Below are 22,964 nucleotides of genomic sequence, written 5' to 3'. Positions count from 1 at the left end.
GTTGATGGTAGTTCTATTTCGTTTCCTAATTCCTCGTGAAAAATATCGCGTTTTTCCTTTGATAATTCAGTGACGTTACACTCATTTTCTTTATTTATCAAAACATTTTTTCGGTGTCTTCGAAAATGAGTTCGTTCCTTCGATTAGATTCAGACGCATAATTTTCTTTAAAAACTGTACCTTCGGCTGGATGCGAGGAAATTTCATAACCCTCGTTATCGTCGAAAAATGTACCTAACACAGTATTTTCTTGGTTATTATGTTGATTTTCCAAAGTACTTGTTGGTAAACTGCGAATATTCACATCTAACTTTGGTTGATGTTCGAATGGCCTTGGCTCGGGCTTTGGGCCTATTATGTAGCGATCAAGAGCTCCTTTTTGAGCATTTAGAAATACTTCACTGGCTTTTAGTTTTTTTCGGTTCTGAGATCCGGACAGATATTTTCTACCACTCATGTCTTCGGTTATTTGAGGTTTATTTCTAATTAATTATTATAACAGGGGCTGTTCACAAATTACGTAACGCGGTAGGGGGGAGTTTTTAATTTTTTCCTCAGTTTAGATTGATTTTTCATTGTTAAAAATGGACAATTTATGTCCCTCATATCTGCTTACGGAAAAGCGTTCCCCCATAAGACACCACAATAAAACCCGTGGGTATTAAAGTGTTGCATAAAAATACAGTTGTAATTTCAAATGTAAATTACAAATAAAGTAAGTAAGGTTTTGTCAAAGCGACAACCGACTGTGTTTACCTTTTTCCCGCCAAACTGAAAGGAAAAAGCGGGCGGCGGCGTTGCCAGATGTTAAATATGAAATTATCGTATCCAGCGTAAAAAATTATCGATTTTCGTTGAAAATTATCGCACACTTACATTTGGCGCTAAATTTGATTTTTGAATGTCACAACCCCCCCCCCCTCCCGACATTACTGAAAACGTTTCAAAAAAATGTAAATCTTAATAAATATTTTTAAATTTAAAGTTTTCAAATCTATTCACCTTTCAACGATTGAAGTTGAATTCGAGGTATATCTTAAGGAGCGTATTTTCAATGACTTTGAATGTAAGTTTAAATTTAAATGAAATCTCGTTCATATAATTAAAACTCTTTTAATACGAGTAACAGCTTTTTTATTTCTTTCACTAGGAACTATGTCATAAAACTAACTTGTTTTAAAAAATATCACTTGGTTTTTAGAGATCACTAGCTTTTAAAAAAACAATTTTAAAATGACTTTTTAATAAAAATATCATTAATTATCAAAGGTATCATCTTCCATTTGACTAGAGTCATTAGAGATTTTGCACATTTCTTTGTTAAAACGGCTTAACATATCTTTAGTTGGCTCGAAATTAACACAGTTTCCAGCTCCTTTTATACATTCCCCACTTAAAAGTGTGCCATCAATTTGTTAACGTTGTTTTCGTAGGCATTTAGGAAACGTTTACGTAAAGTTAAAATAGTTTAATAGTTGTGAAAAAGTAATCATACAGTACATTCGATTAGACTTTGTCATCGTGCCTCTCAACGCATCGTTCTCGTCCAAAAAAAAGTAAGTCACCCTCTAACAGGGCTGCCACTTCGGCCTTTCCCATATTCGAATCTAAAAAGGGAGTCCCTGCGTAGCTGGGGCCATCTAGGCAAAAATATGTAAATGTATATCGAGAGATAAAAAGGGGGCTTATGTTACTGCCTGTATGTCTGGCGTTAACATTCGGCTATCCTGCATACTTTAGGCTCCTGACTAAATAGTGTATTAAAAACGTGCGGCCTAGCAAAAACACGATACCGATACAAAATAAGTATTATGACAAACATTTACATGATACGTGGTAAAATAATACTAATTGCGGTTTTAGGAACCTTATAAACCTTACAAATATCGCAGTTTCTTTGAACTTAATTATAATCTCCGTTCTTTTGACTTTCACGAGAGTTCATAATCTTTTAGGTGTTTTGGCTTCTGCCGTCGTCGCGAACTGGTACGTTTCTGATTGTCGGTGGGTTCGTCAGTTTCAGTGAGCGTCTCTTCTGGATCAGTCGTCCTAGGAGTTGGGCGGTGACGCAGAACTGCTGGTGCTCGGCTGGGGTCTCGGAGTTCGTGACTGGCTTCGGTACTTCCGTCGTCGTCAGATGATGAATCTAAGTTGTCGTGTCCATCGAATAGGAACCATCGTTTGAGTTTATCAGCTGGTGCGGTGTTACGATAAAAGCGCTGACTTCGTTGTATCTCTGGAAGATCCTCGATAACAAATCTATCGTGAGGAAGTGTTTGAGAGATGACGTAGGGTCCCTTGTACTTCGCATTGGTTTTGTGGGGTTGACCCGTTGCTGTTGGGTCTCTTTCAACCACTACCATATCTCCAACCTTGTACGTGGGAGCTTTGGCTCTTTTGGCGTTATACCGCATTCGTTGTCTTTCTTGGTCGATTTTGATGTTGTCTAGAGCCTGTACCCTCTTCTTTTGTAGGTTTTCGTCATTTTGTTGATCTAGTGCGTCGATCAGTTCATTTCCTTTTGGGTGTCGTGAACGGAAGTTGAAGAGTAGAGAGAACGGTGTACTTTTCGTGGCTCTGTGCAGAGTATTATTGACGCCCCATTGGACTTGGGTTAGGTGGGCGTCCCAGTCTTTTTCGTCTGCGCGAACGCATAGGCTCGCTATAGCTGGCGTTATTGTCCTATTATAACGTTCGACTTGGCCATTACCCCGTGGGGTGGCCGTGGCGTTTTTGACATGAATTATGTTGGCTTCTTTGCAGAAATTTTCGAAAGTCCGACTTGTATAACAAGTACCTTGATCCGTTATGATCCGCCTAGGAGGGCCGAATATTCCAATAAATTCTTCGAGTATTCTTCGTGTAGGTCCTGCCCCTGTGTTCCGTACTGGTCGAATAATGGTAAACTTCGTAAAGGCGTCCACTATGACTATTAAGTAGGCGTTCCCTTTAGTACTTGTGACGAATGGACCTAAGTGATCAGCGTGTACCGTGTCCATTGGTGTTCCAATCTTGTCGATTGGGTGAAGAAGTCCTGGTTTCTTTCCTCCTGGCGTTTTGTGGAATAAACATGGCAGGCAGGAGGAAATATACCTTCGGACGTATCGTTTCATCCGTGGAAACCAAAATCGTTCTTGGATTTTTGCGTAAGTCTTATCCACCGCAAAGTGGCCTATCTCGTCATGATTCTTCTTCACGATTTGCCAACGTGCCTTATCTGGTACAACCCATCGGAGCGTGTCATCGGTGGGGTCTTCCTGATTTGCGTGCCGGAACAGTCGTCCATCCTTTAACTTGAAATCTTTCTGGACTTGGATATCGTGTTTGGTTAATTTTTCTGTCTTCTTTAATTGCTCGATAATGTCCGTGATTTTCGGGTCCTGTTTCTGAGCGGTTACAAGCCAGTCTTCGATCGTAATTGACATGTGACAAATCTGGAGTCCGCTGGCTATTTCGACCTCTTCTGGTTCGCCGTATGGGGCGCGGCTAAGAGCGTCGACGTGAGTCATTGTCGAACCTGGGCGGTGAATTATGGTGTAGTGGAAGTCTTCGAGCTTCAGGCACCATCTCCCAATTCGTGGAACGATATTCTTTTTCGCGAACGTGTTTCTGACAGCGTTACAATCAGTCATGATTGTGAAATGTCTTCCTAAAAGGTACACTCGAAACTTGTCGACTGACCAGCAGATGGCTAGAGTCTCTAATTCGTACGAGTGGTAACGAGCTTCATCCGCAGTAGTACCTCGGCTTGCGTAGTAGACTGGATGCATTCTTTCATCCGGTCCCTTTTGCATGAGGACTGCGCCCAGCCCTATTTGGCTTGCATCAGTGTGCAGTTCCGTTTCCGCTTTAGGATCGTACAGTGCTAAGATTGGTCGTTCTGTCAATCGTGCTTTTAACGTGTCAAACGCCTTCTCTTGCTCGGGCTTCCATACCCATGTGGCGTCCTTCTTCAGTAACTGGTTTAGTGATCCAGCTATTCGGGCGAAGTTCTGTATGAATTTCCGGAAGTATCCGGCCAATCCCAAGAATCGCCTTACTTCGTGAACGTTTCTTGGCGTTGGGAAATTCTGTACGCATTCTATTTTAGCCAGTCCTGGTTTAACCCCTTCGCTACTAACTTCCGATCCAAGGTAGTTGATTTTGTCCATCAAGAAGTAACATTTCTTTCGGTTAAGGGTCAGTTTTGCCCTCCGTAAAACGTCGAAAACTTGTCGCAAGTGGCTTAGGCTTTCTGCCACTGTGATTGCTGGCACCAGGACGTCGTCCATGTATGCCATGGCGATGGTATAACGTAGATTTCCCAGAATCGAGTTAATCATTCGTTGGAATACAGCAGGTCCGTTGGTGACGCCGAAAGGCATTACTTCGAATTGATAATGGCCGTCTGGGGTCACGAATGCAGTTTTCTCTTTTGATGACGCTTCTAGCGGGATCTGATAATAGCCTGAGGCTAAGTCCAAACTTGAGAAAAAGTTGCTTCCTTGGAGGCGTTCCATCTGGTCTTCAATTCGTGGAAGCGGGTAGGCGTCGCGTTTTGTAATCCTGTTCAAGGCTCGGTAGTCGATGCATAGACGTTCATCTCCATTTTTCTTTTTCACAATTAGGATTGGGCTCGCATACGGAGATTCAGATTCAATAATGATACCCAGTTGGAGTAGCTCTTTCATCTGCTCCGCTACTTTTTCTCTTTCTGAATGAGAGAGACGGTATGGTCGGAAAGTGACGGGTTTCGGGCTGTTCAACTCAATCGTCATCATAGCTCGGTCTGTCCGTCCCAAATTTTCCATCCCGTCGGAGAAGACGTCTCGAAATTCGTTAACGAGGTCTAATAACTGCTTCTTCTCGTCGTTCGTTACGCTTGGTCCAACGTTTAACTCGTCCTCCGTGATTGGCATTAAGGATCTTTTCTCAATCTGCATTACGCCCGATTTTAAGTTTTCTTCCGCTGCAACGCAGACTTCGGCTTGGGCAATCTTTTGTCCTCTTCGAAAAGTTAATTTCTTATTCGAAAGGTTCATGATAGGAATTGCGGATTGTCCTTCTTCGTTTATTCGTGTGATGCTTCTTGGAATGCAGTGCTCGTAACCCGGCCTCTGACGTTGTTGCATTTCGACGAACAAATCAGATTCTGGCGTTCCAGGTGTTTCCTGTCCTCCTACGTGAACATCGATGAATCCTACATACCGAGGAGGTATGACCGTGGCTTCTTTAACCCAAAGCTTCAATCGGGGTTTCGGTAAGTCTGGTATTTGAAAGTTTTTTAAACAGTCATCTTCATCTTCAGACGTTTTCTTTTCTTCAAATATTCGAATTGTATTCTTACGTCGAACGATTACTACGTGCGGTTGTTCGGAGAACGGTTGGCCCACCAGCAATGGAATGTGTTGAGCCTCGTCTGGAACTACATGAGCTTCCACTTCTGCCTTCGCTTGGTCGATTTCTAGGGTGGCTGTGAAAACACCTAGAATCTTAGTTACTCCGGCTCCATAACCTTCAATCACCGCTCCGTCCTCTGGTGGTTGGTATTTGATGCCCAGTCTGTTGGCTTCGCTGGCTCGTATGGCAACACACTTGCTACCAAGATCTAGATAGGATCTTATTTCGTGGCCATTTAGTAAGGCGTCTTGAAAATACTTTTCGTTAGTTTCGTTGCCTGTTTTGTTGTCTACGTGAGCGATTGTGTTCGTATTGGTATGGCCACAGTCCTTCGTCTCGTGTCCAGTCTTGCTACATTTCGTGCAGCGGGGCTTGCGCTGGGGTTTCGGGCAGTCCTTGGATAAATGTCCATATTCCGAGCAATTGAAACACAAGGACTCACCCTTCTCGTTGACTCGTGGCTTTCTAACAAATTTCGTATGACTTTGATCTTTCCCCTTCGTGCTGTCGTTTGGTAGCTGGAAGTTGCGTTGCCTGAAATCCCTCTTTCCCTTGTCCGATGTTTCAGATTTATTCCTGTCCCTACCTTCTCGCACGAGCGTTAGTCTCTCTTCCATAGTCTTGATGCACTTCAGCAGTTCTTGGGGCGTTCGATAATCTCTGTTGCTTAAGGAAGTGATCAAACGTTCATCGTTTAAGCCAGTGATGATATAGTCTATCATATCAGCTTCTTGTAATCCGCTAAGTCGGGCCTTAGCTACTTTATCATGATAGTAGGCTTCAATAGTTTCGTTTGGCTGCTTAAGCCTACGTTCCATTTCTCTGTGGAGGCTTTGTTTACCTCTAACAACTGGAAACCATTCCCTCAGAAGACATGTCCATTCTGCCCAGGTATGATTGACAGTCGCTAACCCTTCGTACCATACCTTGGCTGTTCCTTGTAGTTTCGGTATTGCGTGGTTTATTTTCATGGTATCAGTCCAGTTGTATGCAGCACCCGTGTCGTCGACTTTCTTTATCCACGAGTCGACAGTTTGATGAGGGGATTTAACTGGATCAAAGTCGGGGATCAGTTTGCTTCCGTCATTGTAATGGTGGTGTTGTACCGCATGTCCAGCAGGTTCTCGTTGAGGATTGTCTCTTTGGAACGCTTCCAATTGTCGTTGGTGAGCCGCAAGAAGTTGGTTTTGTTGTTCTAGATGCGCTGCAGCCATTGCCGAAATAGATTGCTGTACCGCAGCATCTACCGCTCTTTGTAGTGATATGAAACCCATAGGTGCAACCTCTTCATCCGCTTCGTTACTGGTTCGTGGCATGTTGTCGTTTTGCTGTTCCCAGTTTCCGTTATTTTCCATAAGATCTTCAGGTTGGTTTTCGTGTGTGAAGTCTTCTGGCGTTTTATTCGTAGCGTTGCCGTTGGTTGCTTTGTTTAAGGAAACGTTAGACTCAAAATCAGCTTGCCTGGAACGTTGGGGCTTGATTGTCTTTCCTCTTTCGTTTGCTTCCTGGTTGGCTATAGACTCAGGGCTTTCACCTTTTAGTCTTCTGCTTCTTCGTATTGGTTCGTTTATTCGTTGGTGTTTCTTATTCCCCTGCGTAGTGCTAATCATAGACGTTTAATTGCAAGGCGTTGGGAATATTTCATGCGTTATCATCCGAAAGTTCATGGGGACGACTTTGTTCGTTTTTCGGCAACGTGGGTAGCGTAGCGTTAGGCTTAACGTTTCAAGCCCAATGATCGCTATTTTCAAAATTTTTGGCGTTGATTTTGGGTCTTATCCCACTTCTGAATTGTTAACGTTGTTTTCGTAGGCATTTAGGAAACGTTTACGTAAAGTTAAAATAGTTTAATAGTTGTGAAAAAGTAATCTTACAGTACATTCGATTAGACTTTGTCATCGTGCCTCTCAACGCATCGTTCTCGTCCAAAAAAAAGTAAGTCACCCTCTAACAGGGCTGCCACTTCGGCCTTTCCCATATTCGAATCTAAAAAGGGAGTCCCTGCGTAGCTGGGGCCATCTAGGCAAAAATATGTAAATGTATATCGAGAGATAAAAAGGGGGCTTATGTTACTGCCTGTATGTCTGGCGTTAACAAATTGTTGAAGTTATCAATTTGTTTCTTGATTTGGTTTTGGTCAAATTGACTCTACTGACAACCCTTTCACAATCCGCATTTGAGTGAGGTAGTGATAAAACGCAGAGTGCAAAATTAGCTACAACATCAAATCTCTTTTTCCCAGTAGTATCTTCAATTTTTAACATTTTATTCCAAAACACATCTACTTCCTTAAGTAATTTTACCTCATCTGGTATATCACAGATAGATATAAATCTAAACTGATCATCTAGTTCTTGCAAGTTTTCGCCTGCAAATAGTCTAGGAAGATGTGTCGCCAATGGTGTTAGAGTAGGAGATCTTCCATCAAGCACAGATATTGGAGAGAGAAGCGATACTTTTGACAGCACTGGATCGTTAAAATTGTATCGCTTCTATCAGAAAGGCTCTACATCTATTAAGGAAATCTTTCCTTATGTTTTGAAAATCAAGGGTGGTTTTTAAATTTTGGGTTGCCACGTTCATTCAAAACATTTACTCCAAGATAAATTTGGTGTAAGGGAATGTACTTTGACTCATCATTAATGTTCAATTCATTGAAATCAGTTACATTGATGAAGTTTCTATCCATAAAGGTTATTAAGAGTTCTTTGTAACTTTTAGATATTTTTCATGAAGTGTGGTTAACACAACTTTTGCAGTTTGAAAATACTCATTGAGGCCAGTGAACTTTGGCAAGACCCATTGCAAAAAAGTGAAGTACATTTTAATGCTTGGGTCATGAAGGCTTTTATATATTTCTTCAGCAGCAATCAATTTCTCGCGGTTCCACATATTTGAAAAGAGAAACTTCAAAGCCTCCCATTGTTCCAAAATTCTGTCAACTACAGATATGAGGGACAACCATCTAGTCTGAGATGGGTGTAAAATTTTATGTACTGGGATTCCTAATATTTCTTGAAATTGCTTTAATTCAGCTTGTCTTTTCTGACTATGCTTTAGAAAATTGTAAATAATTCGTGCTAGGTCTTCGCAACGACGAGGTAGTTTTTTACAAGCTTCGCTTGCACATATGGCCAGAGAATGACAAATGCATTTCATAATAAAAATACCTGGGCAGTGTTGTTTAAATCGACTAGCAACTGAGTCATGAGCACCCATCATGGTATTACAACCATCTGACCCAAACCCAATTATGTTTGTTAGGTTTATTTGTCTTGACTCAAATTCTTTGAGGACTGATTTAAAAATATGATCAGCACTGACCTTTCCAGTTTCTGAAGAAGGTTCAATTTGAACAAGACCAAAATATTTGCTAACAAATTTTCCAGTTTTTTCATCATTGAACCTGACTACGATACATGTAGTTTTGACAGTTGATATATCTGTGCTTTCGTCTATCATTATGCTAAATTGAGTTTCTCTTAGTGTCTGAACTAATTGTTCCTTGTAAGAGGAACCAATTACATTTGTTGATAAACAAGTTGTTTTGGTTCTTCTGAGTCGTAGTTCTTGTGCAATTTTGGAGTCCGGTTAACAAGACTTTACTAGTTCTGTTAAATGGTCAACTGACTGAAAAGCTATTTTATGCTCTACAAGGAAGCCACATATTTTTATTTCAGCTCTTTTCACTGCATTTGACACAGAATTTTGATCTTGGTTTTGTGTAAAAAACGTTGCCATGTTTTTACTTACAGATCTAACATCTTTAGTTCTATCAATATGTTTTTTCCCTGACATATGATTTTTGATCACTTGAACTTGAGCCAAAAATGATACATTGCAGTAAGTACACCTTGCTTTTGGGCATTTGTTATCAGGTTTTAGCCATGGTGAATATTCAGGTTTGGACTCCCATTCCTTACGATATTTTTGGATGCGTTTTCTCACAGTTTTGGATTTCTTAATAATGGGCCCATCAGAATGAGTTGCAGTTTCATAACTATCAGAACCACTTTGGGATTCTTTTACAGAGTTTTCTAGTAATAGTAAACCATACTGTCTTAAAAATGACTTAAAAAAACTGATAATATCGTTTTATATTACCTTTGTTAATGACACCACTCTCCATAGTAACTTCACTTCATATAACTTATTGTTTCGACTTTATTAACTCTGGCCGATAGGCCAGAGTTATTTATGGGCCGAACACGCTTTCCTATGGGAATCGATAGTACACTGGAAGGCAGGAAAAAATATAACTTTTAACAATTATTTTCAAGGTTTTTCATGCCCAAGATTCAGCATATTAGGGAGGCTAGCAGCATTATTCTTATTGTCAACAATAATTTATTAACACATAAAAATTGCAATACTTTACCAGGTTTACTCGGCAGTGAATAAGAGTATGCCAATGGCTTTCCTTCATAGACTCATATCTGACATAAGTCTGCTTTCATTGGCTGGAAAGTTCCTGAGCTAGCAACCCTGTTACAAAAGAGGTTATAGGTTATTTATTGCCGTATAAAAATACACTCTTTCGAAACAGAGCGGCTCCGTAGTGGAGCTCAGCAAAAATAGAACAAAAATTACTCAAATAAACGTAAACAAGCAAAATTAAAATTAGACAGCAAAAATTAAAATTAAACAGTAAAATTAAAATTAAACAGTAAAGGTAAAATTGGGTTAAAGGTACTATCACAGTTAATATCGCGATTATAATTCTAAAAATAGTTAATAGTTAATATGCCCGGTACGTACCATAGGAACTGCAAAAAATATTGTGAATTAAAATTTAGTATTCTTTTGACGCTCCCACTTAAGCTTTTGCCACTTAACTAAAATATCTGAAACTACGTCAGAGTCCCAGGGTTGCTCCGATAGGCCCAAAACCTCAGCTAAAGGGTCATTGTTGTGATGGGCACGCCAATTAATGATATCTTGGTTCAAGTCAGTGAAAGGGCAGTCAAAAAGAATGTGTTTGATGGTTTCTCTGCTTGATGAACAATTTTTACAAATTTCAGAGTTAATACCTAATTCAGCTAACCTACTCCCTGTTAAAAGAGATCCTGTCCTAGCCTGAAACAGGAGCCCCGAACAATAGCTATTGCCATAACAGTTTTCTGGTTTTGGTTGCGGTTTTGCCTTATAAATCCCTAGACTTTTTTTGTTCTCAACCTGACTCTTCCAGATACTAATGGCCGTAGTACACATTTCGCTATTAACGCAACTAAGCCATTCTTTATAGGTGGTGGATTTTCCCCTCTTTGTACCAATTCCAAACATATGGTCAAGTTGAGCGACTCTTTTGGTCCAAACTACCTCAATTCCGTTTGCTCTAACAAAGTCATACGTTTGTTTCACCAATCTTTCAGAGCTCATAAATTTTAAACGACCCAAATATCTGATTTTACTTCTATATTCCCGGAAGACCATTGTGGACCAGCCCATTTCACCCTGTATAGCAACATTGGCAGCGATAGGGCCAGCATTTAAAAGTGATTTGCCTACATCACGATGAGCACGCTCCAAGCTTTCAACAGTGGCTTTGCCGAGGCATAATACTTCATTGCCATAAGTGAGGACTGGAACTGCTACGGCCTTCCAGAGACTTCTGCCGACAGAGTATCTATTGTACGAGCGGTTAGCCATGTTGGTGACGGCCCATCGCAACTTATTACCTTTGCTCTTAATGTTCTTTTCCATTTCAGCGAGGTAATGACCTTGAGAGCTCAGCAAAACCCCTAAATATACATATTGAGAAACGACTGACATAGGGTTATTACGGAGTTGCAGAGTAGTATAAATGGGCTCGTTAACATCTGTACAGCCTCTAAAGATCATAATGTTGGATTTTTCCATGCTGAAATTCAAACCTCTCTCCATGGCAAAAGTAGAGCAAACATCCAACATACACTGCATTTTCTGGACAGAGTTAGCCAAAAGGACTACGTCATCAGCATATAAAAGACAAGTTATTTGTATATCATTTAGGGGGAGATGAGTTCCAGGGATTTCTGCTCCAACATTCTGATTCTCAACTGCCCTCACCAAATCATCAATGAAAACAATAAACAATACAGGGGATAGAGGACAGCCTTGACGAAGTCCCACCCTACTTGCAATGGTTTGGGATAAATAGCCATTGAAATTATACACATACCCACAACTAAAATAAAGATTAGAAAGCTGTCCTACGAATGTTACTGGTATTCCCTTGTCCAAAAGCACTTGCCACAAACTATCACGATTCACACTATCATATGCCTTTTTGAAGTCTAAGAATGCCAGATACAAAGTTCGCCCTTTTTTCTTAGATATTTCAATAAAGCATGTAAGGATGAATAGGTTATCTGCAATTCTACGATCTGTTCTGAAACCGCACTGAGCTTCTCTGAGTAAGTTATTCGATTCAAGATAATCGACTAGGCGATTTTTGAGGAGCAATGCATAAAGTTTGTAGAGAACTGAGGTCACCGCTATGGGACGATATGAAGCGAGGTCTGTGTCATCTTTGCCTTTTCCTTTATAAAGTAGGGTCACCCGAGTATCGGACCATGAAGCTGGGATATAATCCCCTTTTCGGATTTCATTGAATATGGAGAGTAGGACACGACGAGCCTTAGGCCCTAAGGCACGTAAACATTCACCGTGTATACTGTCTAGCCCAGCAGACTTTCCATTTTTAATTCTCCTTAGAGCCACTTCTAGTTCTCCGATTGAAAAGTCTTCTAGCAACTTGTCATCTCCTCGTTGAGGTGTAGGTTCTTCAGTATGAGGTACAGGTAAAGCTTTACTGCGTGTATGTGTGTGATCCACTGGGGGGGTCTGTGAAGTCGGAGGGATGGTAGGACTTATTGCACGGTTGGAATGGCGGGCTGTACAATGAGTAGAGGAAGTTTGCAAAAGGTCATCTTCTAATTCTTGTATATATTCCTCAATACGTTTCGCTACTTCCGTCTTTGCAAATAGTACCGATCCGTCTTTTGCTTTCACTCCTTTAAATTTTGAGATTATACTCTTTCCTTCTTTTCGTAGTCTTTTTATATAATTCCAAAATTTCTTTCCTTTCTCTTTCCCCGCTTCCTGGATTCCTTTCTCAATCTTTCTACTGAAAGTCTTTATTTTCCTGCTGATGATATTTTTTACCTGTATTTTGGCCTGTTTATACTTTGCCCATGTGCCTTTAACCACTTCAACATCCTGACGAGTTTTTAGGGCATGCCTATGTTGTCGATTGGCTTCTTTGCACAGTGAAATTGCAACAGAGATTTCCTTGTCCCACCATGGTTTACGGGTATATCCATTTATTGGTGTACTAGATACCTTTTTCGTAGAGAGGGTTTTGTTCATTGCATTATGAATGGCCCCACAGAAGTTGTCATACTTTGTATTACCAGGTCTATTACTGCTGTCGAAATTTTCCATTTCAGCTTGAAAAGCTGTCAGGCGCTCCGGTTCATCAAATTTCCAGAAACGTTTAGGTGGGTCTGCACTTTTGTTAGTACTGTCTTGTGAGGGAGTGTTATTTTTATTCGTTGGGCTATGTTCTATGAAAATTGCATGATGATCACTACCAACACTACAATCTCCCATCTCATCGACTTCCATACGCGTAATGTTTTCAAAATATAAGTCGCTAAATAGAGCATAGTCAATGGTGGTTTCTGATCGGTGATCATGCCTAGTAACTACACCTTTGCATTTTGGAGAAAGATTGCCAATAATCAATGAGTTAGTTTCTACAAATTCTTTAAACAGTCGCCCATTTGCATCCTCAGAATCAAATTCGTCAAGGTGGGCATTAAAATCTCCTAATACGTATACCTGATTACCAGCATTGATTTCAGTTAAGATGTCATGATTAAGACAATCATAAATGGCCTTATTCCATGCGATAGAAGAGGCTTTATTACCGGAGGCACAATAAACAAGTGCGTAGCAAATGTGAGGCTCGCTTTCTAACGTGAACCATAGATGCTCTTTGCAGTGCTTGACTTTGGTATACGATTCATTCCGTGATAACATCACTCCCAAAAAATCCAAAATAAAATGGCGGACCGCGATGTCGCCTTAAACTAGTGTTAAAACTTTTCGGGTTTTTAAAAACGTATTATTTATAAATAAATTTGGTTGAGATGTATTTATTTCATTGAAAATTATTATTACTAAACAATTGTATTAACGTTAATTATTTAAAATTGTAACTAATATTTGGAACTTTACGGTAAGTTTTAATAATAATTTGAAATTCGCGCAACAAAGATTGTAGAATTATACGTCATTAGATGGCCTCCTATGATGTAGTAGGATATACATTATTTCAGCTAAGGTGCCTTGTAATTTGTTGAAAAGTAGGAACTCTGACTAGCTTGCTATTAAATTAAAAAGAGTTCCAAATTTAAAATATAAAACTGTGGCTATAAGTGAAGATAAGTGTTAAGGTATTTTGTTTCTGTTAAATTTGCAGTTGAAAAGCCAGTCCTTCAGTTTTAATAAATTATAGACTGGAAATGAAGGAGTGACAGCAATTGTTAAAATTATAGTGGCACTGATCAATTTGACCCCATTTTTGTTAACAGTGTGAGGTCTCAGTAGTTTGTTTCTAATTTCAGGATTTCTGGTAAATTAACAGTAGAAAAATCAACGAGCCAAATCCTATTCTTCAGTTAAAATTGATTTTATAGTAGAATTGAAGTTTTTTAGTGAACGAGTGATACTAATGGATAGTACCATTGCTAAGGAAGCAAAGTACATGTCCACTGTGGCCCACAAAATGCTTTATTTTTTTAAAATTCCACCTGGAAATGTAACTGAATTCTTTAAATTGTTTTTAAAGACAGGACCGAATCTGGTAAATTTTAGTTGGAAAATGCATGAATAAAGTATTGAAGTTAATTTATGATATCTCTGTAGCTCCTACCTTTAATTGATAAAATTTTAAGAATTCTTATGAAATTGAAACTCTAGTGTTCAATATTTTTAATATTGCTTCTTTACATTTTGGTTTGAATCAAAGTGTAGGATCTGTCATTAACAAAACTAACATTTTTTACCATAAAGTGAAAAGTTATAAATTATTAATAATTATTATCTTGTAACTGAATGATTACTTATGGCTTATATTTACAATAATAATTTCTACGATCAATATGCCCTGTAGGGCAGGGAAAAATGCTTTTATCAAAGCAGTTTAAAGGTAATTTATGAGGGGGGGGGGGTAGGGCTCGGATTTTTCTGATCGTTTCAACCGGTAAATTCAGTTAACCATGATTAATCGGAAAACTTCCAGATAATTTAACGGTAAAATCTCGAGTTTGTTTATCAACTAATTATATAGTTTGAAAAAAAAAACATTATCTTGATCGCAATAAATTCACCGCCGCCTTACTTTCCCCGAATGTATTTTTTTATCATGAAGCCGATATGAACTTTTATTTAAATAAATTTGTACACACTTGTTTTTTTAAGAGAAATAAGATCAAATTATAACTCTTCGAAATATTTACGAATTAAATATTTACCGAAAAAAAGCAAATAGTTTTTTTTCTGGAAATATAGACCATATTTCTTCGTTAATCAATCATATTTGTTGTTCCGGTTGCGATGTACCCCGACTAAAATGTAATAAAACACTAATGAAAAACTCGTATTAGTCTGCCCATGGATAATAGTGAACTACTTTAACTATTTTTTATAATAAAAACCATGGTTTAGCAAATAATATAACTATGTTTTCATCTGGTGCTGCTAGTATCTTACACTTAATTCCGAAAAGGATGGATAGATAAATCACGAAATAAACTGAAGTGTCAATGCTGACTAATGAAACGGTGAAATACATTTTATTTTAACAAAATGGATAAAGTTGGTCATAAAATTCCCTTTCTTATCTGAGCCGCGGAAGTCTACAGACATCTGGCCAGAGCGCAATATAACCTGTGTCGTTTGCGCAGTTTACTAAAATACGGGGCGACGTTTCAGTGAGACGGGCATTTTTGGTCCTCAATGCCCCCACAACGCGATTGAGTGACCTGTCCTTACAAGCACCCGGGTACAAGTATCGCACTTTCAATAATCAGCCTTTTCAGTTTACATAGAGCCACGTAGTGGCAAATGCAAGAAGCTCATAAACTGCTGGATTTTCGTCTGCTAAGCAGACGCTTTATGGAAAAATCGTCTGCTTAGCAGACGAAAATCCAGCATTTCATGAGCTTCTCGCATTTGCCACTATGTGGCTCTATGTAAACTGAAAAGGCTAATTACGTTTCTTTCTCCACTTCTGAAATAATATCCTTTTAGTAAGCTTTGGAAATTTTACTTTCTTAATAGACAACATAAGTAAGGACTAGTAAACGTGTAGGGTGAATAAATATAGGAGTTATAGTCTTACAAGTTTACTCATTTTCTCCCAAGTTAATTTTTTCTACGCTTAACTTCCATAGTGTGCGTATAGATAATGTCAACAGTAGCAGACGTTGTCGTAGACAAATAAGTTACACGTAGAAAGGAGTTCTTCATAGTCCTTCAAAGAAAACAGGTGTCGGTTGCACACAGCAAAGCTATACGATATACACTCAGTGGCGTAAATAGCGCCCCCGCAGACCTCGCGGCGCGGGGGGGCCCCCGAGAACTAGGGTGCCCCCAAACGTTTATGATTGAAATTGATGCTTTTTAAAAGGGCCCTGAGTCGTTTTTCAAGGGGGGCCCCGGAGTTCCTAGTTACGCTACTGTATACACTCCTAAAAGTTGCCGCTGGTAATTATTGTTATATTATTTATTGGCTTATATATGGGGCGCCAAACCGGAAAAACTAAATAACATTTCTAGGAATATTTTAACAATTCTAGGAATATTTTCAAACTCTAGGAATATTTTCAAACTCTAGGAATATTTTCAAACTCTATAAATATTTTCAAACTCTAGGAATATTTTAAAATTACCTATCACTTTTAAAAATCCTATATATTTTAAAGCGTTTCCTAGTTATTTTAAGAGAGACGTTTCCTACATATTTTACGGACATAATATATTTTTCGGCAAAACGCGGGAGAGAAAGCAGCGCTTGTAGTTTCCAATCGGAGAGTTGAGTGTGAACACTGTAAAGGCTAGCTATGATGGGATGGTACTTGTACCGTTGATGGAGGGGTACTTGTACCGTTGACCATAAATTTTCTTGAGGCGAGAACACGTAGAGCTCAAGCATACGAGTTCAATTAGGAATTAGGAGACCAGGTTTTCCAGAGGATACCCGTAAATCAGATCGCTTATTGAAGGATGCAGATTCGGACACTAGATCTTTCAGTGGAGGCTTATCATCAACGGTACAAGTACCTCTCCATCAACGGTACAAGAACCATCCCTGCAATGGTACAAGTACCATTCCATCAATGGTACAAGTACCATCCCATTAACGGTACAAATACCATCCCATCAATGGTACAAATACCATCCCATCAATGGTACAAATACCATCCCATCAATGGTACAAATACCATCCCATCAATGGTACAAATACATCCCATCAATGGTACAAGAACCATCCCATCAATTGTACAAGAACCATCCCATCAATGGTACAAGTACCATCCCATCAATGGTACAAGAACCACCCCATTAACGGTACAAGAACCATCCCATCAACGGTACAAGTACCATCCCATCAATGGTACAAGAACCACCGCATTAACGGTACAAGAACCATCCCATCAATGGTACAAGTACCATCCCATCAATGGTACAAGAACCATCCCATCAATGGTACAAGAACCATCCCATCAATGGTACAAGTACCATCACATCAATGGTACAAGTACCATCCCATCAATGGTACAAGAACCACCCCATTAACGGTACAAGAACCATCCCATCAACGGTACAAGAACCATCCCATCAACGGTACAACAACCATCCCATCAATGGTACAAGTACCATCCCATCAACGGTACAAGAACCATCCCATCAACGGTACAAGAACCATCCCATCAACGGTACAAGAACCATCCCATCAATGGTACAAGTACCATCCCATCAATGGTACAAGAACCACCCCATTAACGGTACAAGAACCATCCCATCAACGGTACAAGAACCATCCCATCAATGGTACAAGAACCACCGCATTAACGGTACAAGAACCATCCCATCAATGGTACAAGTACCATCCCATCAATGGTACAAGAACCATCCCATCAATGGTACAAGAACCATCCCATCAATGGTACAAGTACCATCACATCAATGGTACAAGTACCATCCCATCAATGGTACAAATACATCCCATCAATGGTACAAGAACCATCCCATCAATTGTACAAGAACCATCCCATCAATGGTACAAGTACCATCCCATCAATGGTACAAGAACCACCCCATTAACGGTACAAGAACCATCCCATCAACGGTACAAGTACCATCCCATCAATGGTACAAGAACCACCGCATTAACGGTACAAGAACCATCCCATCAATGGTACAAGTACCATCCCATCAATGGTACAAGAACCATCCCATCAATGGTACAAGAACCATCCCATCAATGGTACAAGTACCATCCCATCAATGGTACAAGTACCATCACATCAATGGTACAAGTACCATCCCATCAACGGTACAAGAACCATCCCATCAACGGTACAAGAACCATCCCATCAACGGTACAAGAACCATCCCATCAATGGTACAAGTACCATCCCATCAATGGTACAAGAACCACCCCATTAACGGTACAAGAACCATCCCATCAACGGTACAAGAACCATCCCATCAATGGTACAAGAACCACCCCATTAACGGTACAAGTACCATCCCATCAAAGGTACAAGAACCGCCCCATTAACGGTACAAGAACCATCCCATCAACGGTACAAGAACCATCCCATCAATGGTACAAGAACCACCCCATTAACGGTACAAGAACCATCCCATTAACGGTACAAGAACCGTCCCATCAATGGTACAAGTACCATCCCATCAATTGTACAAGAACCACCCCATTAACGGTACAAGAACCATCCCATCAACGGTACAAGTACCATCAGAGTTCGCCTTTACAGTGTTCACACTCAACTCTCCGATTGGAAACTACAAGCGCTGCTTTCTGTCCCGCGTTTTGCCGAAAAATATTCTATGTCCGTAAAATATGTAGGAAACGTCTCTCTTAAAATAACTAGGAAACGCTTTAAAATATCTATAGAAAGTCTATTAAAATATATAGGATTCTTAAAATTGATAGAGTTTGAAAATATTCCTAGAGTTTGAAAATATTCCTAGAGTTTGAAAATATTCCTAGAGTTTGAAAATATTCCTATACTAGAAGTGTTAAAATATTCCTAGAAGTGTTAAAATATTTCTAGAAATGTTATTTAGTTTTTTCCGGTTTGGCGCCCCATACGTTTCAGCCATGGTTAATCGCAACAATTAAACGTGAAATATTTTTTTCAACTACCTTGCGCATAAGTTTTAAAAATCGTTTTTTTTTTAGTACGATAAGAAACCAAAAGTCTAAAGATTTTTTTTCCGGTAATTGATAAATATGAATTTTTTAAATATTACCAACTATAAATAAAGAAAAACTCACGGAAGATAATCAAATAAAGTTTTGGCCAAAAAGTGATAGAATATTTTAATTTTTTGGTTGAAAAAAAACCTTAGGTGAATTTTAGATTATTGGATAATAGTTGAACTAAGAAAAAAACTATTGAACATATTTGCTAATAATTACATCAAAAGATAACTTTATTTAAAAAAATATACGTATTAATCAAATTATACGAATAAAATAGATCGAAAAATATTAACAACATTTTTATTCAAAGAAATATTTTTCGAAAAAATTCGTTTGTGTCTTAGTTACGGTTAAACGTTTACCGACACCGAGCCCTAGGGGGGGGGGGGGGGGTGAGTTGGTACCTAGAAAGGTACAGATATGGCTTTAGATTTTAAGAGATATTTTTTGCAATTACTTTCAAAAGCCAAATATATTTTATTAAATTTCATCAATTTTCCTCTCCTTTTCACAAATTGATATTAATATTTATCAGATGGAAATGTATATATTTTAAAACCCTTTCCATAAATTTGAGCCTTGAAACTGTAACAGGAAACTGATAAAATATTAAATTACAAAGGATTACCTGTAAGTTGACCATTTAATTTGTTGCAACTCACCAAAAAAGGTATAAATGTTTTATAATCTACCTAATCAAGAATATTATCAACTACATAGCCCCTAATTTGATGATTAATTTAGTATTGATCTCCACCCATTGAGATGTGAGAGAGACTGCAACTCTATAAGGGGAGTGTTATGTTTTCCAGTATTATCCAGAAAAAGATGAGAACTGATCAGGATTTTTATACCAATAATAAAAATAATAATCAGCTAAGCTAATACCCAAGTCACAAACCACCGGCTAGCATCTTGTTGGTCATGATTCTAACTCTAATTTAATGTGAAAATATTATAAATTTAATAGTTTTCAAGTATAATAGTGAACTGGAGTTAATTTATTGGGTAGCATAGTACAACAAGTTTTAAGCAATATCAAGCCCTAAACATAACAATAAAAACCAAGTGCCACTTTATTTTAAAATATTATAAAATGCAAACTAACAGACAGAATTTATAAATAAATGAAAGTAAAACTCGCTTACATATTAATTAAATACAAATAAAAAAGCATGATAATTACTTTATAACAACTATGCACTTATGTATTTATTCAAAGTAGTGACGACACCGTAGCAGACGACTGTTTTAAAACAAAGGGCTAGATATAAGGTTATTAAAGTAAAACTCTGCTTCCTATGAGTATGAAGGTTTCGTTATTTGGAATAGGTGTATTTTGCTGTGTCTCTTTTCGCTATTTTCATATGGAAAAAGCTCAACCTTTCAAAAGTGAGTGATTTCCAAAATAGTCCCCCCCCCCCGAATAGAGAAGCCTGGATGTACAAGCGTACTCCTTTGTAATTTAATATTTTATCAGTTTCCTGTTACAGTTTCAAGGCTCAAATTTATGGAAAGGGTTTTAAAATATATACATTTCCATCTGATAAATATGAATATCAATTTGTGAAAAGGAGAGGAAAATTGAGGGATTGTAATAAAATATATTTGGCTTTTGAAAGTAATTGCAAAAAATATCTCTTAAAATCTAAAGCAATATCTGTACCTTTCTAGGTACCAACTCACCCCCCCCCTCATAAATTACCTTTAAACTGCTTTGATAAAAGCATTTTTCATTAATATAGTCTTTGGTTTCCACCTCTTTAGAAATTCACGGCCAACTTTGACACTCACACAAGTGTCAAATGATAACAAGCTATTCAAGAGTTCAGTTCAGGTTATTTGCATACATCGAGTTCCGAACTCCCGAAAAATCCTACCGACTCTACTGAGAGGGTAAAAGTCTAGAGTCTCTCCGTCCCTCCGTCGAAAAATATAGTATACTATAGTACGGCAAAGCGAAATTATCGGAAAATAGCGTACTATATAGTACACAGTTGAAATTATAGTACGCAGCCAAAAATTCCTCAAAATTATCGACACGTACTATAATTATCGTACATCTGGCAACGCTGGCGGGCGGGCGATGCGCGCCTGTATTATTTCGGCTTTTAGGTTTGCGCGCTGTATAATGCCGCCACCTATGAACGAATTTATTGCTTATAATTATTCGAGTGCACAAGGAGAGATGTCGCTACTGCGCCGACCGAAGTCACTTACATTTGTGTGGAGAATAAAGAAACCAACGCCGATTTCATGGAAAATGACTGGAATTTCGTAAATATGTGGCCCTCTCATTGGAAATATGTGGCCCCTGCCAAAATCTCAGGTAGGCTATAGCATACATCAGCCTACCCTTAGCGCCGCTACTGCTTGGTGTACGTAATATAAGCCGATTTTGTTCAAACCCGGGGCACGGGTAGACCTTCATGTAACTTGAAAAATCCTATAGGGATTTTATTCAATGGGCAACGGTTTTGCCATGGCAACGAAAAATTTTTTTGAGTTGGGAATATTAATCTAGATGTCCAATCGAAACGTCGGATTTCAGTATTTCAAGAAACAAGTTTTTAAAAATAAGAATACTGTCGTCTGCTCCCATCGGCGTCCCAAATGACGAGAAAACGTTATCATTCTACCCGTGGCGCCGTCTATCTCTCAATGATTCGTCCAAATAAGACGCGTTTTCAAGCAAAAATATTTTTTTTCTTCAAAATAATGGATGGCGCCACGGGTCATATGATAACGTTTGCTCGTCATTTTAGAGCAGACGGCGCATTCGTATTTTTCAAACACTTGTTTCGCGGGGAGCAGATTTGATTGGATCTCTAGATTAATATTCCCAACTCAATGGTAACACCTCGGGTAGTCTCCTTGTTAGTGTAATGAAAGCGTCGACATTAAGATATAATAAAATGTTTATTTGCACACTCATAATAAAACATATTCAAACTTTAAAAACCCGACTTAAAACTAATTTAACCAAAACAGTCAGCTAACTTAAAACTAAAATTATGATATTGGCTGGTTCCCTAAGTTACGTAAATGTTTATACGGTATCGTATTTTAGTTCAGCGATCTGGAGAATCTGGATTCCAGCGAAATAATTCGGTCCTTGGCAGAACGACACATCAGCGTCTCTTGGCTGTTACACTTTTCAGCGTACCACTCGTACCACGTTGCTTCACTTCACTCGCGCATTACTTTTTCACGAGGACTTAGCTTCATTTTTTTAAGAGAGAACGTAGCTCGACTAATCTAGTTGGTGACCAGCTCTGCACCCTCTGACTCTGACCCTCTCTTCTTTTTCTGGGCCTTTTCTATTTTTTTCTTCCCGACCTCCTATGAGGAACACATTTTCGGGGGAAATTCCATGACGTAGGTCGGGCGTTCGAATTTCATCTCCAGGTGGATGCGATGTGCCACTTGTCACCACTGGCTCGTGTAAAAATATTTTGAACGTTTAAAGGGAACCAGCTTTTAGGGGTGAACCAGCCATTTTATGAATAAAAACCGTTACAGCCCAATAAGAGGGTGTCTTCATTTGATTGGCCGAGGCATTTTTCTCAAAACCTATACCTTCTAGAAATGTGAAATATTCAGTATGTACTCTCTCAGGGAAGATCGTTGTTATTTGTGAATTTCAGAAAAATCATGAAATTTTTCACGGTTTTAGAATTTGTGGTTTTTGAACGCTAGGCGGCAGACGAAAAGTTTCAATGAGTAAGTAATATTTTATCGCAGTCCTAAATTTTAAACCTGATCGTCGACAATTTGCTCTTTCTATATTGACATTTAAAAAATCATTTAACATTCATTCCTATCTCGATTTTTGACTAACCAACCTCTAAACGTTTTTTTCTCTAAAAATAACGTTAATTCGTTACAGTATGGATCGCGGTTTCGGAAGAACAAAAAAATATGAACCCTCGTTTATTGATATTTCCTGTTCAGATACTGGTTTTTCCACGTGAGTGAGCAAAAAGTGCCCACCTTTGGTCCCCGTGGACAGAATTAGAATGAATATTATTTTACGAATTTTAATAATAATAATATTAATAATAATCAGCTAGGCTAATAC

The 22,964-nt window shown here is 38.7% G+C and overlaps 1 protein-coding gene across 1 annotated transcript; it reads right to left on the bottom strand.

The window, feature by feature from the left end:
• Positions 1-1,931: 1,931 nt before the first annotated feature.
• LOC149935702 (uncharacterized) lies at positions 1,932-6,989 on the bottom strand. The gene has a single exon (XM_090153590.1). The coding sequence runs from the start codon at positions 6,987-6,989 to the stop codon at positions 1,932-1,934; it is 5,058 nt and encodes a 1,685-aa protein (XP_090009716.1).
• Positions 6,990-22,964: the final 15,975 nt, after the last annotated feature.

This window comes from Leiobunum rupestre, chromosome 7 (assembly GCF_980474605.1).
Source record: "Leiobunum rupestre chromosome 7, qqLeiRupe1.1.hap1, whole genome shotgun sequence".
NCBI lineage: Eukaryota > Metazoa > Arthropoda > Arachnida > Opiliones > Sclerosomatidae > Leiobunum > Leiobunum rupestre.
The sequence above is the reverse complement of the archived record's forward strand: the minus strand, read 5'-3'. Positions and strand labels throughout refer to the sequence as shown.